The sequence below is a fragment of the Tupaia chinensis genome, unplaced genomic scaffold, assembly GCF_000334495.1.
Source record: "Tupaia chinensis unplaced genomic scaffold, TupChi_1.0 Scaffold000292_1, whole genome shotgun sequence".
Classification (NCBI taxonomy): domain Eukaryota; kingdom Metazoa; phylum Chordata; class Mammalia; order Scandentia; family Tupaiidae; genus Tupaia; species Tupaia belangeri.
The window spans coordinates 3,867,623-3,882,705 of NW_006159777.1; the positions used below are offsets into that span (position 1 = coordinate 3,867,623).

General features: G+C 54.9%; 1 protein-coding gene across 3 annotated transcripts in view; it reads left to right on the plus strand.

Moving 5' to 3' along the window:
- ETS1 (ETS proto-oncogene 1, transcription factor) overlaps window positions 1-15,083 on the plus strand; it is a 134,479-nt gene that overhangs the window by 21,773 nt on the left and 97,623 nt on the right. For all 3 annotated transcript variants that reach the window (XM_027772700.1, XM_027772701.1, XM_006150645.3), the window contains exon 3: window positions 9,348-9,492. In XM_027772700.1, coding sequence (XP_027628501.1) covers window positions 9,348-9,492 — 145 coding nt within the window. The remainder of the gene's footprint in view (window positions 1-9,347; window positions 9,493-15,083) is intronic.

Consider the following 15,083-nt stretch of genomic DNA (forward strand, 5'->3'; position numbering starts at 1 on the left):
TGGCTGACTCGGGCTGGTCGTGGCAGCCCGGCCCAGCCCGGCTCTGTGCTGCAGGCGTGAGCCAAGGTGGGGCCAGCGCAGCGCCCTGTCACTGGGGCCACTCGGGAACCTCTGCGCATTTCCTTTCTTCTTGTCTTAACTGACTGGTTAATTTTTACAAAGAACGCTATTTCACCTTCAGAGATTTCGGTAGAGCAGAAAGGGATTCCCCTTCTCCTCATCTCTTTTATACTTTTATTTCGGTGTTTTAAAATGTTTACACCAACTATTAGACAGAACCCTTAGTCCTGGGCCAGGTGGCTGTGGGCTGTGTTGCAGTCAATCACGATGGAAAGACATGGGCTCTGAAGTCAGAAGGACCTGGGTTCAATTCCGGCCAGTAACTCGTAGGCCATGTGACCTCGGGCTCATCACCCAACCTCTGGGCGCGGTGCCCTCCTCCATGAAGTAGGCGGAGCATACCTCCCCATGTGAGGGTGAAGGAGAAGATGCTGTCGCGGTCCTGTCCGTTGACTTCGGGATCCTTCCCTCCGGAGAACTCACCGACCGTCTCTTCTGTCTTCATTCTGGACTTTCTGGCTGTGCTGGATAGCAGGAGCTATGCCTCCTCACTGCCCTGGGGGAGAGACAGCCCCCTGGCCAGCAGATCAAAGCCCTCCTGTGGCTGCTGGTTTACAACCCCATGGCGTAAGCAGACCTGGTTCTCTTACCTTGAGTGACTGCAGTTTAACTGGGCCTCCTTGGGAGGTGTTGGCCAACTCTCCACCTCCACCCCAGGTACAAGCCCCTGGGTGTGGTCACAGGAAAGTCACTGTGCTGTCCCTGGACTCCTCCCTAAACAGTTTCTTGAAAGAGAGAGAGAGGGGGAATGAGAGAGAAAGAGGAAGAGAGAAGAAGGGGGGATCCCTGACAGGGCCTTACCCTGCCCCGTCACCCCCAGCCTCAGCCTCCCCATCAGCCAGGAGTCTACCTTCTTCCTTCCAGCCTTCCTTTTTTTTTCGTTTTTACATGTGCTCGCTGGAGAGAAAGAGAGACAGAGACAGTGAAAGGGAAAGTGAGAAACGACTACCCACCTTGGGGGTGGGGGGAGGATGGCCACGTGGCAGTCCCTTCACCTCCATTCTCCTCCTGGGATCTTGGGCATGCACACGCATGCTCCCAGCATGAATTTTAAGCCACCGGTCTGGGACTCGAACTGTGGTTGGTCATGTGGGAGTCCAGCAATGTAACTGCTGCACCATCCGCTGACCTCAGGAGTCCACTTTCTACTACGGAGGTAATTACAGACGCTCTTGTCTTTCCTCCGAAATCCTGGCCGACAGCCAGCGAGGTCTTTGGGATTAGAGAAGTGGGGCTACGCAAAAAGAAAACTGAATCTTCATGGAAACTAAACTTTTCTGGTTGCTTGGGATGGTGATAGCTTTAGTCCTGGAGAACTTGCTGAAGCATAATGTTTAGGGGATTATTTACGCTCGTAACTCTTCTTGATAGAGGAATTAAAGGGAAAAAGAGGAAGAATGATTTTTCCAGCATTTTTTGTTTGCTTGCTTGTCAGGTTTTTATTTTATTTTATTTTTATTTTTGTTGTTGTTTATTTATTTATTTTTGCCATATGTTGTAGGAGAGACGCAGGGAGACAGAGAAAGGGAGATAGAGAAATCACCCCGGGGGATGGCCACGCTGCAGTCTCCTCCATTCTCTTCAGGGTTTTGGCACACACACATGCCTGAAGTGATTTTCAAGCCTCCAGGTCTGGGATGGAAACTGTGGTTGGCCACGTGGCAATCTGGCACCTTAGCCACCATGACACTTGGTGGCCCTTTTTCCAGAATTTTTGCAGTGGAGCTTTTTTAGGTACTAGGCAGCACAGACTAGGGAGTTTCAGAGCCAGCCTGCAGCTCAGAGACCACGCCACAGTCAGGAAGTGAAGGCCCTCAGAGGTCGAATGCATCGGCCCAGGTTACGACGTATGGAGCGTGGCCAGAATCTTTCAACCCCTGGCTTCATGTCACATAACAGAATACCCGAGACTCGGTAATTGACAAAGGCCTGACTGGACTGCTCACCGCTCTGGAGGCTGGAAGTCCAAGGACGAGGGCCTGGCAGGGCTGGCATCTGCTGAGGGTCCCACCTTCCCTTCCAAGACGGCGCCTCTCATGGCAGAAGGGATGGAGGGGGCTAAGCCCACTCTCCAAGCCCTTTCATCAGGGCCAGTCCCATCCCTGATGGTCCACCATCGTGGCTGGATCACCTCCGGCAGGCCCCGTTTAATTCTATCGCATTGGGGACTTCAACATATGAATTTGGGAGTCACATTTAGACCATAGCAACTCCCCACTGCCGAATTCATGTTTTTAAATATTCTCTAATATTTTAAAAATCGGTCATCTGTAAGAACGTGTGACAGACTTCCACTCCTGTACCTTGTTTATGAAACCTTGGCCTTCCCTGACTTAGGGGCAAAAAATCCTATTTCATGGACTGCGAGCGTGCTGGAATTCCTGAGTAGCCTTTCAGCCCTGGCAAGTTCTCTCGACCAGCTCCTGTAACGACTGGGCCAGCCTCGCCCTCCGTCTCCAGCCATGGAGGCCCGAAGCTGTCCTGGGGCAGCGTCTCAGGCTTCATTCTAATTAGGGGCTCTGTGAGGGTCTGCGGAGCCCTGAGCTCACAGACCACATGCGCCTCACCTAGGAGCCCAGGCCCCAGGGGCTGTGCCCCTTCCGTCCCCCCATGCTAGGAGCCGTTCCATGAGCTCTCTGTGGCTGGAGGCCAGGCGCGCTCAGGCAGGTGCGAGGGGCTGTGGGCTGGTGTTGGTGGACCACCGGGGAGGAGCTGGGCACAGGCTCGCACCAAGGGCTCCCTAGCCCTTCCCTGCTTCTCAGCCCGCTCTGCTTCAGACTTTTCTCTCTCTCAGAAACCTGCAGCGTGCCAAGCCTGCCTCTCCACTGAGGCCCACACCCATTATTCTTATTGTTTCAAAAAGAATTTCCTGGCCTTGAGTCTAAAATTGAATCGCCTTTGAGAGTTTCCTATTTTGTCCTATCCTGCCGCTCAGGTGGCTGCCCCACCCGCGGCTCCCTTCCCCACAGCCCTACTCCAGGGCTGAGGACACTTCTTCGCCTCCTTCCCGTCTGCCTCTGACGTGAGCAGGACAGACGTGCCCGCCCTAGCAGATGCTGAGAAGTGCTCCCACGGGGCCCTCCTGAGGACGGTCCAGTCTGACCGGACGTTGCCTCGTCACTGCCGGAAAGCTGGCCCGGAGAGGACTTGCCGTCGGGGTCTGGAGGTGCTGCTCACAGTCCATTTCCCAGGAAGCCCAGATTTCATAAGAATTCCATGGAGTCATTCAGCCCGTGTCTGGGTGGCCACATGCCGCACCGTGGAGGGCTCCAGGCTGAGGAAGGCCCTGCTGTGCACCAGCATTTACTAAGCGTGGCCCGCGAGAGCCCCTGGAATGGCTTGGAGGCAGGGCTCTTCCGTGAGGAGTGTGGGGGCAGGACAGTGTTGGGGTTTTAGGAAGGAATAAAAGTGGTGTAAGACTTGGTTCATGGAGAGGCATATTATAAAAAGAAAACAAAACTTGCATGGAATGGATTTCAAACAGGTTTTGCACTGAGTAAACGTGTACTTTCATTCATTCCCGTGAATCTGGGAAGCCCCCCGGGTGGATCCGAGTCTGTGAGCTCCGACAGCTCCGGGCTCTGTGCTGTGGCTGCCGGCCGGATGGAGGCCGTGGTTACGAGGTCGGGAGGAGGAGGATGCAGGCGAGTCAGCATGGAGCAGACTCCGCACTGGCCGGGACTGTGGGACCACAAGGCTGGGCTCCGCAGGAGGACTCAGGACTCGAACCTGGGCTCTCTGAGTGCTGGTTGAGGGCAGAAGTGCCTTGAATTCCTAGCTGATACTCAGTTGTCCCCACGGAGGACAAGTCACAGTGCCCAGCCTGCCAGTGCTGACTCAGCACCGCCTCTGGGCTTACCATGTTTTTAGAAGCAGCTGCAACTTGAGGTACCTACCGTGTGTTCCGTGTTCAACCTCTGTACTGAGGTGAACGCGAGGGTTCTGCAGGCACTGGAGAAATGGCAGGTCCACTCCCTGGAGTCTGTGCACTGAGTGATGTTCGCAGAGGGCCGGACGGGGAGGCCGGGCCGCCCACACCTGGACTTGGCGTCTGCTTGGCGAAAGGCAGAAACGAGCTGGGAGAGCAGCTGCCACGCACTTGCAGGATGCAGGCCCCACACGTCTGTGACCACGGTGTGCACGTCCTCCCCGAGTCCCTCTCTTCCAGCTTTGTGGGACTCGGGGGTGGGCAGCGATACAGGAAATTATGAGCAAAAACAACTGTTCTGAGCTGCGGCAGGGCTGGCGAAGGGCGAGAGTCCCTGGAGGGGTGATGGCAGAGCCAAAAGGAGTTGGGAACCAGGGAGCCCTCGCTGCAGGAAGGCGGAGCTGGTGGCCGCGGGGCTGCAGGAGCTGGCTGTCTAGAGCCAAGCGGGGGCAGGCGTGTTGCTGGCCTCGTCCTCTCCAGACTCCATCTGTTTCCAGTGATCAGCGAGGCGGCTGGTGGGGCTTCTACCCCCAGTGGCCTCTTTCCCAGATGAAAGGGAGGCGCCTGCTGCTCCCCGTGGCTCCTGGTCACGCGTGACGGAGCAGGCAGAGGTCGTACTTTTCCTCCGCATCTTCCCCTGGTGCTTTGTGGTTCTGTCCCTCGTTTCTTCCTGACCGTGGCAGCTCTGCAGACCCGCTGGATCCTTTCCCTGGCCCCTGCAGTGGCCTGTGCCCCGGTAGCCCTGTCTGGACCTTCCTGCTGCTCAGCCTTACCTCGCTCCTTCCATCTCGCAGCTGCGTGCTCCTCGGGGCACCCCCTCCACTCGCGGTGCCCGCTGTCTCCCACCTGGCCTGGTACATCACTGCAGTGTGCCATCTTTGCTGTCACAGAAGCACATGGTCTTCCCCAGCCCCTTAGCACTGTGCTGGCCAAGGGTTCAAGTCCTGGCCCTGTCAGCTTGAAAGAAACTCACACCGGCGTCATGCGTGTGCCCAGGGTCCCACTGGGATGGAGAGCTGGCGGCACGACCAGTCCTTACGGAAAGAGATGGCCTTTCCCTCTCTCACGCCCGCACAGGCCCTCTGGCATGAACAACATGAGCAGTTGCAGTATTGTCTTGGACTCCCCCCATCCCCTGGACCCGGTTAGTTAGAGGGTCGTGTCGATTCTTCCCTTAGAACACACCTCCCGTGCCTGCCCTTCACCTCCACACTTGGGACCTAACCGGGCTCTCTCTCATGACTGGTCTGCTGCTCACGGTCACCGCACTTTCCTTCTGCACTGGGCCCCAGCGTGACCCTGCAGGGCTCGCTGCTGACCGTCAGCCTCCGCTGCTTCTGCCCCTGCCTGGTCCTTCCGCCCTGGCGCTGCTGAGAAGCCTTTCCAGAGCGGCCCGTGGGTCTTCCGTGTTGTGTAGCTCTAACACAGTCTCCAGGGCCAGCTTCCTCTGCTGCTCATGGCTCTCTGCGCTTCCATCGTTCCTACTCACGCTCATGACAAGTGCCCTCGTGGCCCAAGGGAGTGTCCCCTCACTGCAGTTCGCTGTCTTCTTGTCTGTGTGCTCCTAAGGGCTTGCTTCGCTGTTTCCTCGTGGCTGCTCCTGGGCTGTAGGTCCGGCACGGGCGAGGTGCGCTGCACGCCTTGCTCATGAGCCCACGATGCTGTAAGGGGGCACTCAGCCCTCACGGAGAGGAGCCTGCCCTGCCTGAGCTTGAGCCATGCCAGGGCCATGTGGCGTGGGGAGAAGGGCAGTCTGAAATCAGACCTCGGTTAGTTCTCGGTCCGTCATCATACAATTGTGTGGCCTTCAGGAATTCACTCACCCTCTTACCCAGTTTGCTCTTTGTGAGAGAGAGAGACGAAATACAAATCTTGCAAGATTGCGGTGAGGATGCCGAGTGGCCGTCTCTGTAGGTGCCTCGCTCGCCAGGTGGCACCAGCAGGTGTGCGAGGGGTGGACAGGGGACCGTTGGAGGTTTCCTCAAGTCTGTGACAGGGCGCAGGGGCGTTGCTTGCACCATCACGCAGGGCTGACGTGTGTCCTGTTGGAGCCGGGAGAAGAAGGTGCCAGCACAGACACGGGGCAGGAGCTTGAACTGGGTGGTGCCCGCGAAGCCAGCAGGTGGGGGCCGTGCTGCCTCCGTTTCTGACCTGCTGATAACCTGCTTCTTCCCCTCAACTGCAACAGTTTCACAATGAATGGGAACTGGCAATGTGGTCCTCCTGAGTAAAAATACCCTTTTCATATTCTATGTGAGAGTTAATAAGTCAGCTCATGAAATGTCTAATGAACAGACAGGTGTCCCGATATCAGAATCGTAAAAGTTCCTAGGAGTGTCCGGTAGCAGGGAGCCTTGGGGATGCATTGTGATCTTCTCATTCTTAAAAATGGGATCCTCAGGCTCCATTGAGACAGCAAAAAGGAACTGTCTTAAAAATACAGAGTTTCATTTATAAAATAAAATTGAAAAAAAAAGAACAAAAAAGAACAGCTATGCCTTTGACAATGAACCTGGATTGGAGGCAGGGGAGACACACGGAGAACAGGCTGTAAAACACCATGCCGGCCGCGATGGCGGTGCTCGGCCGTGAGTCCATACGCGGCACACCGTCCCACTGTCCTGCCTGGAGCCTCCACGACCTCAGGTCTCACTGCCAGGGCATCCTGCCCCCCCTCCCCTCTGTGACCTGTGCATTGCCAGGTCGTTCTCCCGGACCCTCTGGGCACCCACCTTGCCTTGGGGCCTTTGCTCTGCAGGGAGGACCTGGACTTTCAAATCTGAATCCACATTCTTCTCAGGTCCTCACTGCCCTAGCAGGCTCTGCCCGCCACCTGCTCCCAAGGTCCTTCTTACCCTGCCCACACCCACTCTGAGGGACCTTTGCTGTCAGCAGTCCATGTGCAAAACATCCCGAAGGACGACAGGTGCAGTAACTACAGCTCTTCCTCGTACTATTTAGATCAGAATTTTCCAGTTCGAGACTGCATTCCTACCACTCTGATTCTTGACTAAATGCTCTGCAGGGACATGGAAGGGTGGGATGGGTATCTGAGCTGACAGCTTGATTTGCAAGTCTGGGGAAGTGTTTTAAACCGAGGCAGTTGAAATGTATTGTTGAAGCCTGCTTATTGTTAGGAATTCAAAGGAAGTGCTGAACGCAGTTTCTTCAGGAGCTGACTGTCACAGAAAACCCAGCAAATGCTTTGAAGTTAGATGTAGGAACCGCTTTCCAATGGGAACTCCAAAACGTGTCCTTGCCGATGGCTTCCCTGAGCCCCTCGACCCCAACACACGTAGGTGGCAAACCTGCCGCTGTTCCCTTTATGTTCTCGGAGGTCTCCTCAAGGCCCCCTGAGCAGAAGGCCAGGGACCTAGCCTTTGGTACGCTGCAGTCAGGGCGTCTCCAGGGACCCAGGTGTGTGACCACAGCCTCCACCTTCATGCAGTTGGGAGGCGAGCAGCTCCTAGGTACCTCCATTCAGCCCTAGGGTCAATGAGTTTACGAACATGGTACAGAACAAGTCTGACATAAGGAGCTTCTACGAAATGCACACGGTCTTCAAATTTGGGATTCAGATGTCCCAAACTCGTGCCAGTATACACTCTTCTGGCACTCTGCCTGGGTGGACAGGACACTGTGAAGATGTAACCACATTACATTTTAGCGGGATTCATTTCTTTTTTCTTTTTTAGCTGGAGGGTGCATACATTTGTCAGAGAGAGAGGCAGAGGAAAAAGCAGCCCCATGGGGAATGAACGTGCCGCGATCCCTCTCCTCCGTCTCCCCCTCTCTTGGACTTTGGGCACACGTGCACACGCACTTGACATGTTTCTCAAGTGTCTGAGTCCGGGAATCGAACAGTGGAGTTGGCCATGTGGGATCCAGCTGCCTTAACCACCAGGCCGCAGAGCCAGTCCACATTATGTTTTTCTTACTTCGGGTTTTTATGGAGTTGAAAGGCCTATAAGAGAAGAACGTGCAAATAAAAAAGATTAAAAGAAGTTGAGGATGGGGCAGGGCAGACTAGACATGCACTGTCAGAAAAGCTTCCTTCTCTGCAGCTGTGGCTTCTCGCTCCGCGTTCTCATGTGCCCGATTTCAGAGATGCCAGGTCATTGTATGTATGTTACCTGTATAGGTATACATGCTAAAACCACATCTACCTTTCCTGAGGGCCAGGCTTCACCTGCTCGGTTACATTTCAGACAATACGTGATTTTGTTAAATGCTTTAGGCGCAGGCCCCTGTCACTGAGTGGTGGAGCCAAGATTTGAATCTATGAACACCTGGCTTCCAAGGAAAGGGCCTTTCCCTGTAAACATGGCCTTCCACGAAGCACATTGGCTGCTTAGAGAGTGCGGAGTGGATGGTCTATGTTACGGATTTTGGAACTCTAGTAGTAAGAGCCCAGGCACAAGCAGCTGAATGCTGGGAGAACTGGAAGATCCCCGTCTAGCGACCAATGCCGATTATCTGAAAAACAACGCGGGTTTATTACGTAGGCGAATTTGCTATTTTTCCTTTGGCATTTGTCACCTCTTTGTTCTACGATGTTAGAATAAATCTTGTAAGAATATTCTTTCCTGGTGTTTTTACAGAGATGCCATTTTTATTTGTTTATTTGAAGAGATTTATGCTATAGGATATGCCCTCTCATCAGAGAGAGAGAGACAGAAAGACAGAAAGTGACAAAACACCCTCCAGGAGAGATAGTCATGCCCAAACCCCTTCTCCTCCTGGGATTCTGGCACACATGCACATGCACCTGGTGTGAGTTTCAAGCTACCAGGTCTGGGATTTGAACCTCAGGCAGCCACATCAGAGTCCAGCACCTTAACCAGCCATCTGCTGACTCTACCATTTTAATTTTTGTTTAAAGCCAGCTTGTATAACCTTGAGATGATCAGCTCTCTGCCCTGCTATACACCATGCCTTCTCATCTAGTTAGAAAAGCCAGTCCTCAGATGCTTGAAGAAATGGATGAAGATAAATAAATACGAGGAGACTTCAAACGTTAGTGGAAGGCGTAATCTAAGTACAAGTTTATTTCAGTGCAAAGAATTGCAAGGTCCATGCAGTTTTTTATACTCATTTTTCGTATACTTTTTAAAGACGTCTCTCACAGTCCAGGCCGGAAACCCTCCCCTTTTGCGGTGTCTGCGTGGGGCTGTGGGCGGGGGTTCTGTGTTGCTGGCTGTGGGTACCCACGTACCTGGTAGACACCGGAGCTCTGCCAGGGCTACCCCACACAGGCTTTCCTCCTAACGCAGTCCCTCTTTTCTGTTTTCCTGGTCAGAGGCAGGGACCTGCCAGCGCTTACGAGGACCCTCGGATGCCCTGTGCTCTCCAGGCCAGTTACCGCCAGCAAAGACCTTGCTGCCCACTCTGGGACGAGGCGGCCACTCAGGAGGTCCCCACCGGCCTTGAACACTGCAGCTCAGGTAGGCGCGCACACCAGAGCCGGGCGTGAGGCTGGAGCCGAGGGGCAGCATGCTCTGGGCACCAGTGGTGTCACTCCGTGGGGACACAAGCTATTGTTCTCTCGTGGGAAGTCCCGGCTGCTCAGTGTTTTCAGGGGACTTGATCCTCCAGCAGGACCTTGGCTCCAGGCGGTGGCCAGGAGAGATCTCAGGTCTCCCTTCAGTAAGAAGTTCTGCCTCTAGGCCTTTCCTGACACTTCCTGGGGCTCTCCACCAGGGCCTGCAAGACTGACTGCCTCGTGCTGGGGACTGGGGCTGGAGGTGTGTGTGTGGCCTGGCCTTCGCACCGAATGTAGTTTTTCTCTCTGCCACCCCATCCGTCCTCTCAACCTCTCTGCCCACCTGTGCCTGGCTTCTGTCCTGTGCCCCTGTCCCCAGCCCTTCTGTGACAGACTCCGCCCCTCCAGCCTGCTTCTCCTCCTGGCCTGGCTAGTGCTGGTACTGCCCTCTGGTGATGGGGCTGGGCGCAGACTCGGGCGGCTCCCTCCAGATGGAGCCTGCCCTCCCAGGGGCCGAAGTCCAAGGCTGCCTTCTTTCTCCTTTCTTCCTTTTTTATTTTATTTATTTATTTATTTATTTATTTATTTATTTGGAGAGGTTTTCGGCGTTATAGGGCCTGTGCGTGCGTCAGACAGACAGAGAGAGACAAAGAGACAGAAAGCAGGAAATCACCCCCCAGGGGAGATGGTCACTCCGCAATCCCTTCTCCTCCATTCTCCTCTCGGGATCTTGGGCACACACGCACACGCGCACGGCGTGAGTTTAAGCCACCGGGTCTGAGACTCGAATCGCGGTCGACTACGTGGGAGTCCAGTGACATAGCCATTATGCTAACTGCTGGTCCCTCTCCTTTCTTCTCAGGGGTCACCGTATCTTCCAAACCCAACTAGTTGTTCTTTTCCTGCTAGGTTTCTATTTTCATTTATTTATTTGTTGAGAAGTACAAAGTCTACAGCTTGGGTTTGGGGAATGTGACATGATTGGTGCCGATACGGGGCTGGACGTCCATGGTACAGGGATGCACCTGAGCGCCCACTGGCCAGCCCCGTCTGTCCTGCTCCTGAAGCCTCAGCCTAAGAGCGGCAGGCGCTCATTCACGCTGGAAAGTGCGACATCGTGAGAATGACACGGGACGGCATTCTGGGGAGTCCCTGGAAAAGGAGGCTAACTTGGGGTTAGTACCGTGTGTGCGTGTGAGTGTGGGGTTTATTTACTTATTTTCAATGCCAGAGAACATATGTGTATGTCAGAGAGAAACAGAAAGACAGCGAGCAAGTGCCCCGGGGGTTCGGCCACACTGTGACCCCCTTCCCTCTGCCTTTCTTTCCATCGGGACCCTGGGCATCCATGGAGCATCTTCCAAGCTGCTGGGGCTGGGACTTGAACTGCGGTCAGCCATGTGAGGGCCGTCTCTCTCCACAGGGCCGCCCCACTTACCGTTTTAGACAGGGACTCGCTACGCGGTGTTCCTGCTGCCTCAGCCCCTCACTGCACAATTATTGGGGACCTGAGGCACTGGGGCCTCTGCGCAGAGCGGCAGATGGATACGTGCTGCCGAGTCTGGCCCCAGCGGTGCCCTTGCACCCCACGGGACTCTGGGGGGCTGCCCCGAGAGCGGGGGACATGAGCGTTCGCTGTGCTGCCCGTGCCCTCCCCTGTCAGAGAGCGACAAAGAACTCAGGTCAGTGCCCGCCTGGCAGGAGCGGGTGGGGCAGGAAGGCTCGGGGCCGCTTTCTAGTTGCTGGGTTTCCGCGAGGACAGGTCAGTTCCTGAGGTCCGCGTTCTCTTGCCTCGGTAGGCATCAGTCTCTGGCCCTGCCTTGGAGGTGGACACAGTGACATCTATGCTGTGACTTTCTGCTCCATGTCCCCGTGCCCTAAGCATACACAGGTGTCTTGGCTGTCTACTCACTGTGCCGGGGCTGGCAAGGCTTACAGCTCTTCCCAGGTTAGACGCGGGGCATGGGAAAAGCAATCCTTTAAAAACTTTGAAACAAAATAGATTTTATGTATATGAACAAAAGGCCGAAATGGTTGTGTCTACATTAATTGAATTCATGAATCCTGTGACTGCCACTGGCTCACACCTGGTGGCCACCTGTGCAGCAGAGATTAGAGTGAGCTTGCCTGCACTCCGGCTCTGGGTGACCAGGCGCGCCTCCTCGGTCCAGGTTGCACCTTACCGAGAGCCGACGCTGCCTCACACCCGCTCATAGCCCAGGTCAGGAAGGCTCTTCTGCATGGCACAGGGACACCTTCCCGCTTTCCTGAGGGACAAGCCCAGAGCGCCCAAGGTCTGCTGATTTTTCACTCTCTTCCTTGCCATGGTTCTTGATGGACTCGCAGCTGGCTCCGGAGTCCTCCTCCCATGGCTGCCTCGTTGCTGGGAGGAGGCAGGTCGGCCTAGACATGGTGTTAGGACGAAGGGGAAGCCAGGGTGTCCCACAGCCATTCCTAGAGTGACCTGGGGAGCCACCGGCTGCGACTAAGAAATGGAAGGCAGTCCCGGGGGTGTGTTCCTCACAGGGCAATGGCAGTCCCTTCTGGAATGTGAGGCTGTGGCTCCCATGGTCCTGGACACTCCAGAACCCCGATCCAGGACTCTGAGCCTGCCCGGCCCGTGCTATGCCTCGGAGCTGTTGAGGAGGGAGTTGCAGGGATTATTTCTGGGCTCTGGGCCAGCTCTCCTCGTTTTGGGAGGCAGTAGTGGGTTAGAGGGAAGGGATAGGAAGACTTGGGCCAGCCGATGGCTTCTCCAGCTGTGGCACATTTCCTTGGAGATGCGCTGAATAAAAAGAAAGAGAAAATACTCCACATTTTTTCATCTTCTTTTATCCTATTTATAACTCCTGTTTCCTTCCCGGCCTCCGTCTGGGTCTCATGGCTACTTCCCACCCCCGCCCCTTGCGTTCTGCCCTCGGAGGGGATGAATGCGTGGCTGGGGTACCCCAGGGAGGCCGGGCAGGATGACCGGGTCGTGGTGGCCTTCGTCCCTGGGGTTCCAGTCCTGAAGGGCAGAGTGGAGGAGCAGAGTGGAGGAGCGAGAGAGGTGAGAGTAAAGCAGAGAGGAAACGCTAGGGGCGCCTTAGTGGGTGGAGGGGGGTGCCCGAGGGGCGGCAGGATGCACACTGGGTGGTGAGGCTGCAGAGTGGACGGAGTGTGTGCGAAGGCGCAGGGACAAAGGGTGAAGTCCGCGAGCTGGAGAAGACGGGAGATGAAGCATGAATGGGAAGGGGAGGAGAGGGGGAGCCCAGAAAGAGACAGGACCCGGGGGAGGGGACGATGACACGAGAGGAAAAGAGCTGAATCGAGGACGTTAACTAGCGGCTAAAACGGGAAGGCGGCTGCGGCAGTGGCTGTGCAGCTGCACCTGTCTTCGCGCAATCTAGCAGTCATCATTTTCTTTTCATTCCTACCCCTCCTCCGTCCGCCTCTTCCCCCTCCTTCCTGCCAGCCTGGAGCCATGAGCGAGAGCCAATGGGGCCGAGGGCTGGTGTTCTGCATGAATGAATGGGCCCTTTCTGTCTCCCTTCTCGTCATCCTGTCAGGAAACCTTGTGAATCAATGGAGGCCCTCACACGGGACAAGGCTGAAATGGCTGTCGCTGTCCACGGTCCGGCGGGGACCTGCTGACCCCTGTGTCGTTCCCTGCCCACCCCTCATCAGCTCAGTCCTTTCTCAGTCTTCACAGCGAGTCTCGTTTTGATGCCCGTCTCCTGCCCCTCTCGAAGCGCTTGGTCAAGTTTCACTGTCACTAACCATGAGGACTAGGTCCTCCCCACCGCCCTGTGAGAAGTGACAGCAGAGATGGAGAGCCATTTTCAGACAGGGGAAGTGAGCCTCAGGTCAAGCCCAGCTGAGGTCCCGCAACGCTTGCTTTCCATGACGAACTAGGAACTGAGCAGCGAGGCCCGGAGACTCCAGTCCCTCCCATCAATTGGCACCTGGTCCATATTTGAGCCAGGATGACCAAGAATGCCAATGATATGTCCATCTCAGAAAAGAGCAACTTCTCTGGCATCCTTCAAGTACTATACATTCAAGTTATTTTTCACTTCAGGAGAGGTTTGTCTTGATTTGCTGAAGTTATGATATGATGGGACCAAAGCAGACATTTGCAGAATATTCGCTCTGAGCCGGGAAGCAGCCTGCAGCTGCAGAGCACAACAAACCCAGCGTGACCCCGTGAGGACAATCCGCTGGTCCCTGCGCCATGTCCTCGGCTCCAGGAGCAAGACGGTGCTTTGTTCTTGCTTCTTGAATGCGCTGTTAGCTTGGCATGGTTTTGGCCCCTGGACGCCATCAAACCCTCATCTGCCTCCGATCCCCAGCCACTTCCCATTCCTCGTGAGAAAGGAACGATGGGGGGGCGGCCAAAGAGCTCATGAAAAATGTATACTATGAAAAAGTTGTGCATGGATGTCAGATGTTCTCCTTCTTGCAAAAGTGAACTTGTACTGTATTTCCATGTTTCCATGAACTTTTGAAGTACCCAGACAGTGGCCGCAAGGACCTCAGACTCAGGACCCTGTTGTCTGGGTTGGCATCAGCTCTTCTAACCGTGTGACCCTAGACGGCTGACCCTGTAGCTCCTTGACCTATACCAGTGTCCTCTCTGGTCCCCAGACCGGCTATCCATATCACCTGAGAATCTGATAGGAATGCCAAGTGTTAAGCTCCGCCCACAGTTACTGAGCCAGAAACTGCAGGGGTGCATCAGTGCCCCCAGGAGGGCTGCTAAAGTGTAGGTTAGGCTCTCCCCCAGCATTTCTGGCTCAGTGATCTAGTTAGGGTTGAAGGATTTGCATTTCTAACAAGTTCTCAGGGGGTGCCCCTGCTCAGAGAGCCCATTTTGAAAAGCACCAAGTTACCATGTGGGAAGCACCAAACCATGCAGTCCAACGGCAGTGTTGGCTCACTGTCCTGCCATGGATCTGGGGAGTCCCAAATGTTGGAGCCTCCCTGAGGAACTGTCTTCAGTTTTCTTTCTTTTTTAAAAAAATTCAAATTTACCTTGCTTGGAAATTTATTTCCTTCATGAATGAGGGAGGCAGAGAGAGAGACTGCGGAGCAGAAAGGGACCCACTGATAGGATGGCCGCTTTGGTGGTCATTGTCACGTGCTGGGGCCCGAGAGGGCACATGTAGAAGGAGAATGGGGTCCTCTCCAAGCAGCTCACTCCCGTGTGTCCTGCACATTTTCATGCGCGAGCGAATGGCCCCACATGAAATCCTGCACTCAGTGAGGACGAGAGGGTTGGGGACACAAATGCATGACTTCTTATGTGGCCGTTTAACATTTCTAAAACAAATTCAGCAATAAAATGGTGGAAGTAAGGAATGTCTGTCCCAAATAAACTTTGGAAGCTCAAGTGGGAGATCCGGTGAGAGTCTGAGTTCAGAGTCTCTCTGGGGGCTCTCTCAGACAGCCGGCGGCTGGGAGCGCTCAAACCTGGGCCGCTGTTTGGAAAAGGCTATCGACAACCAGGTGGGAAGTTTCAGCAAGAAAAACAGATGCCTCCGATTTGGCTTTTAAGTGCTGAGGACGTGTAGG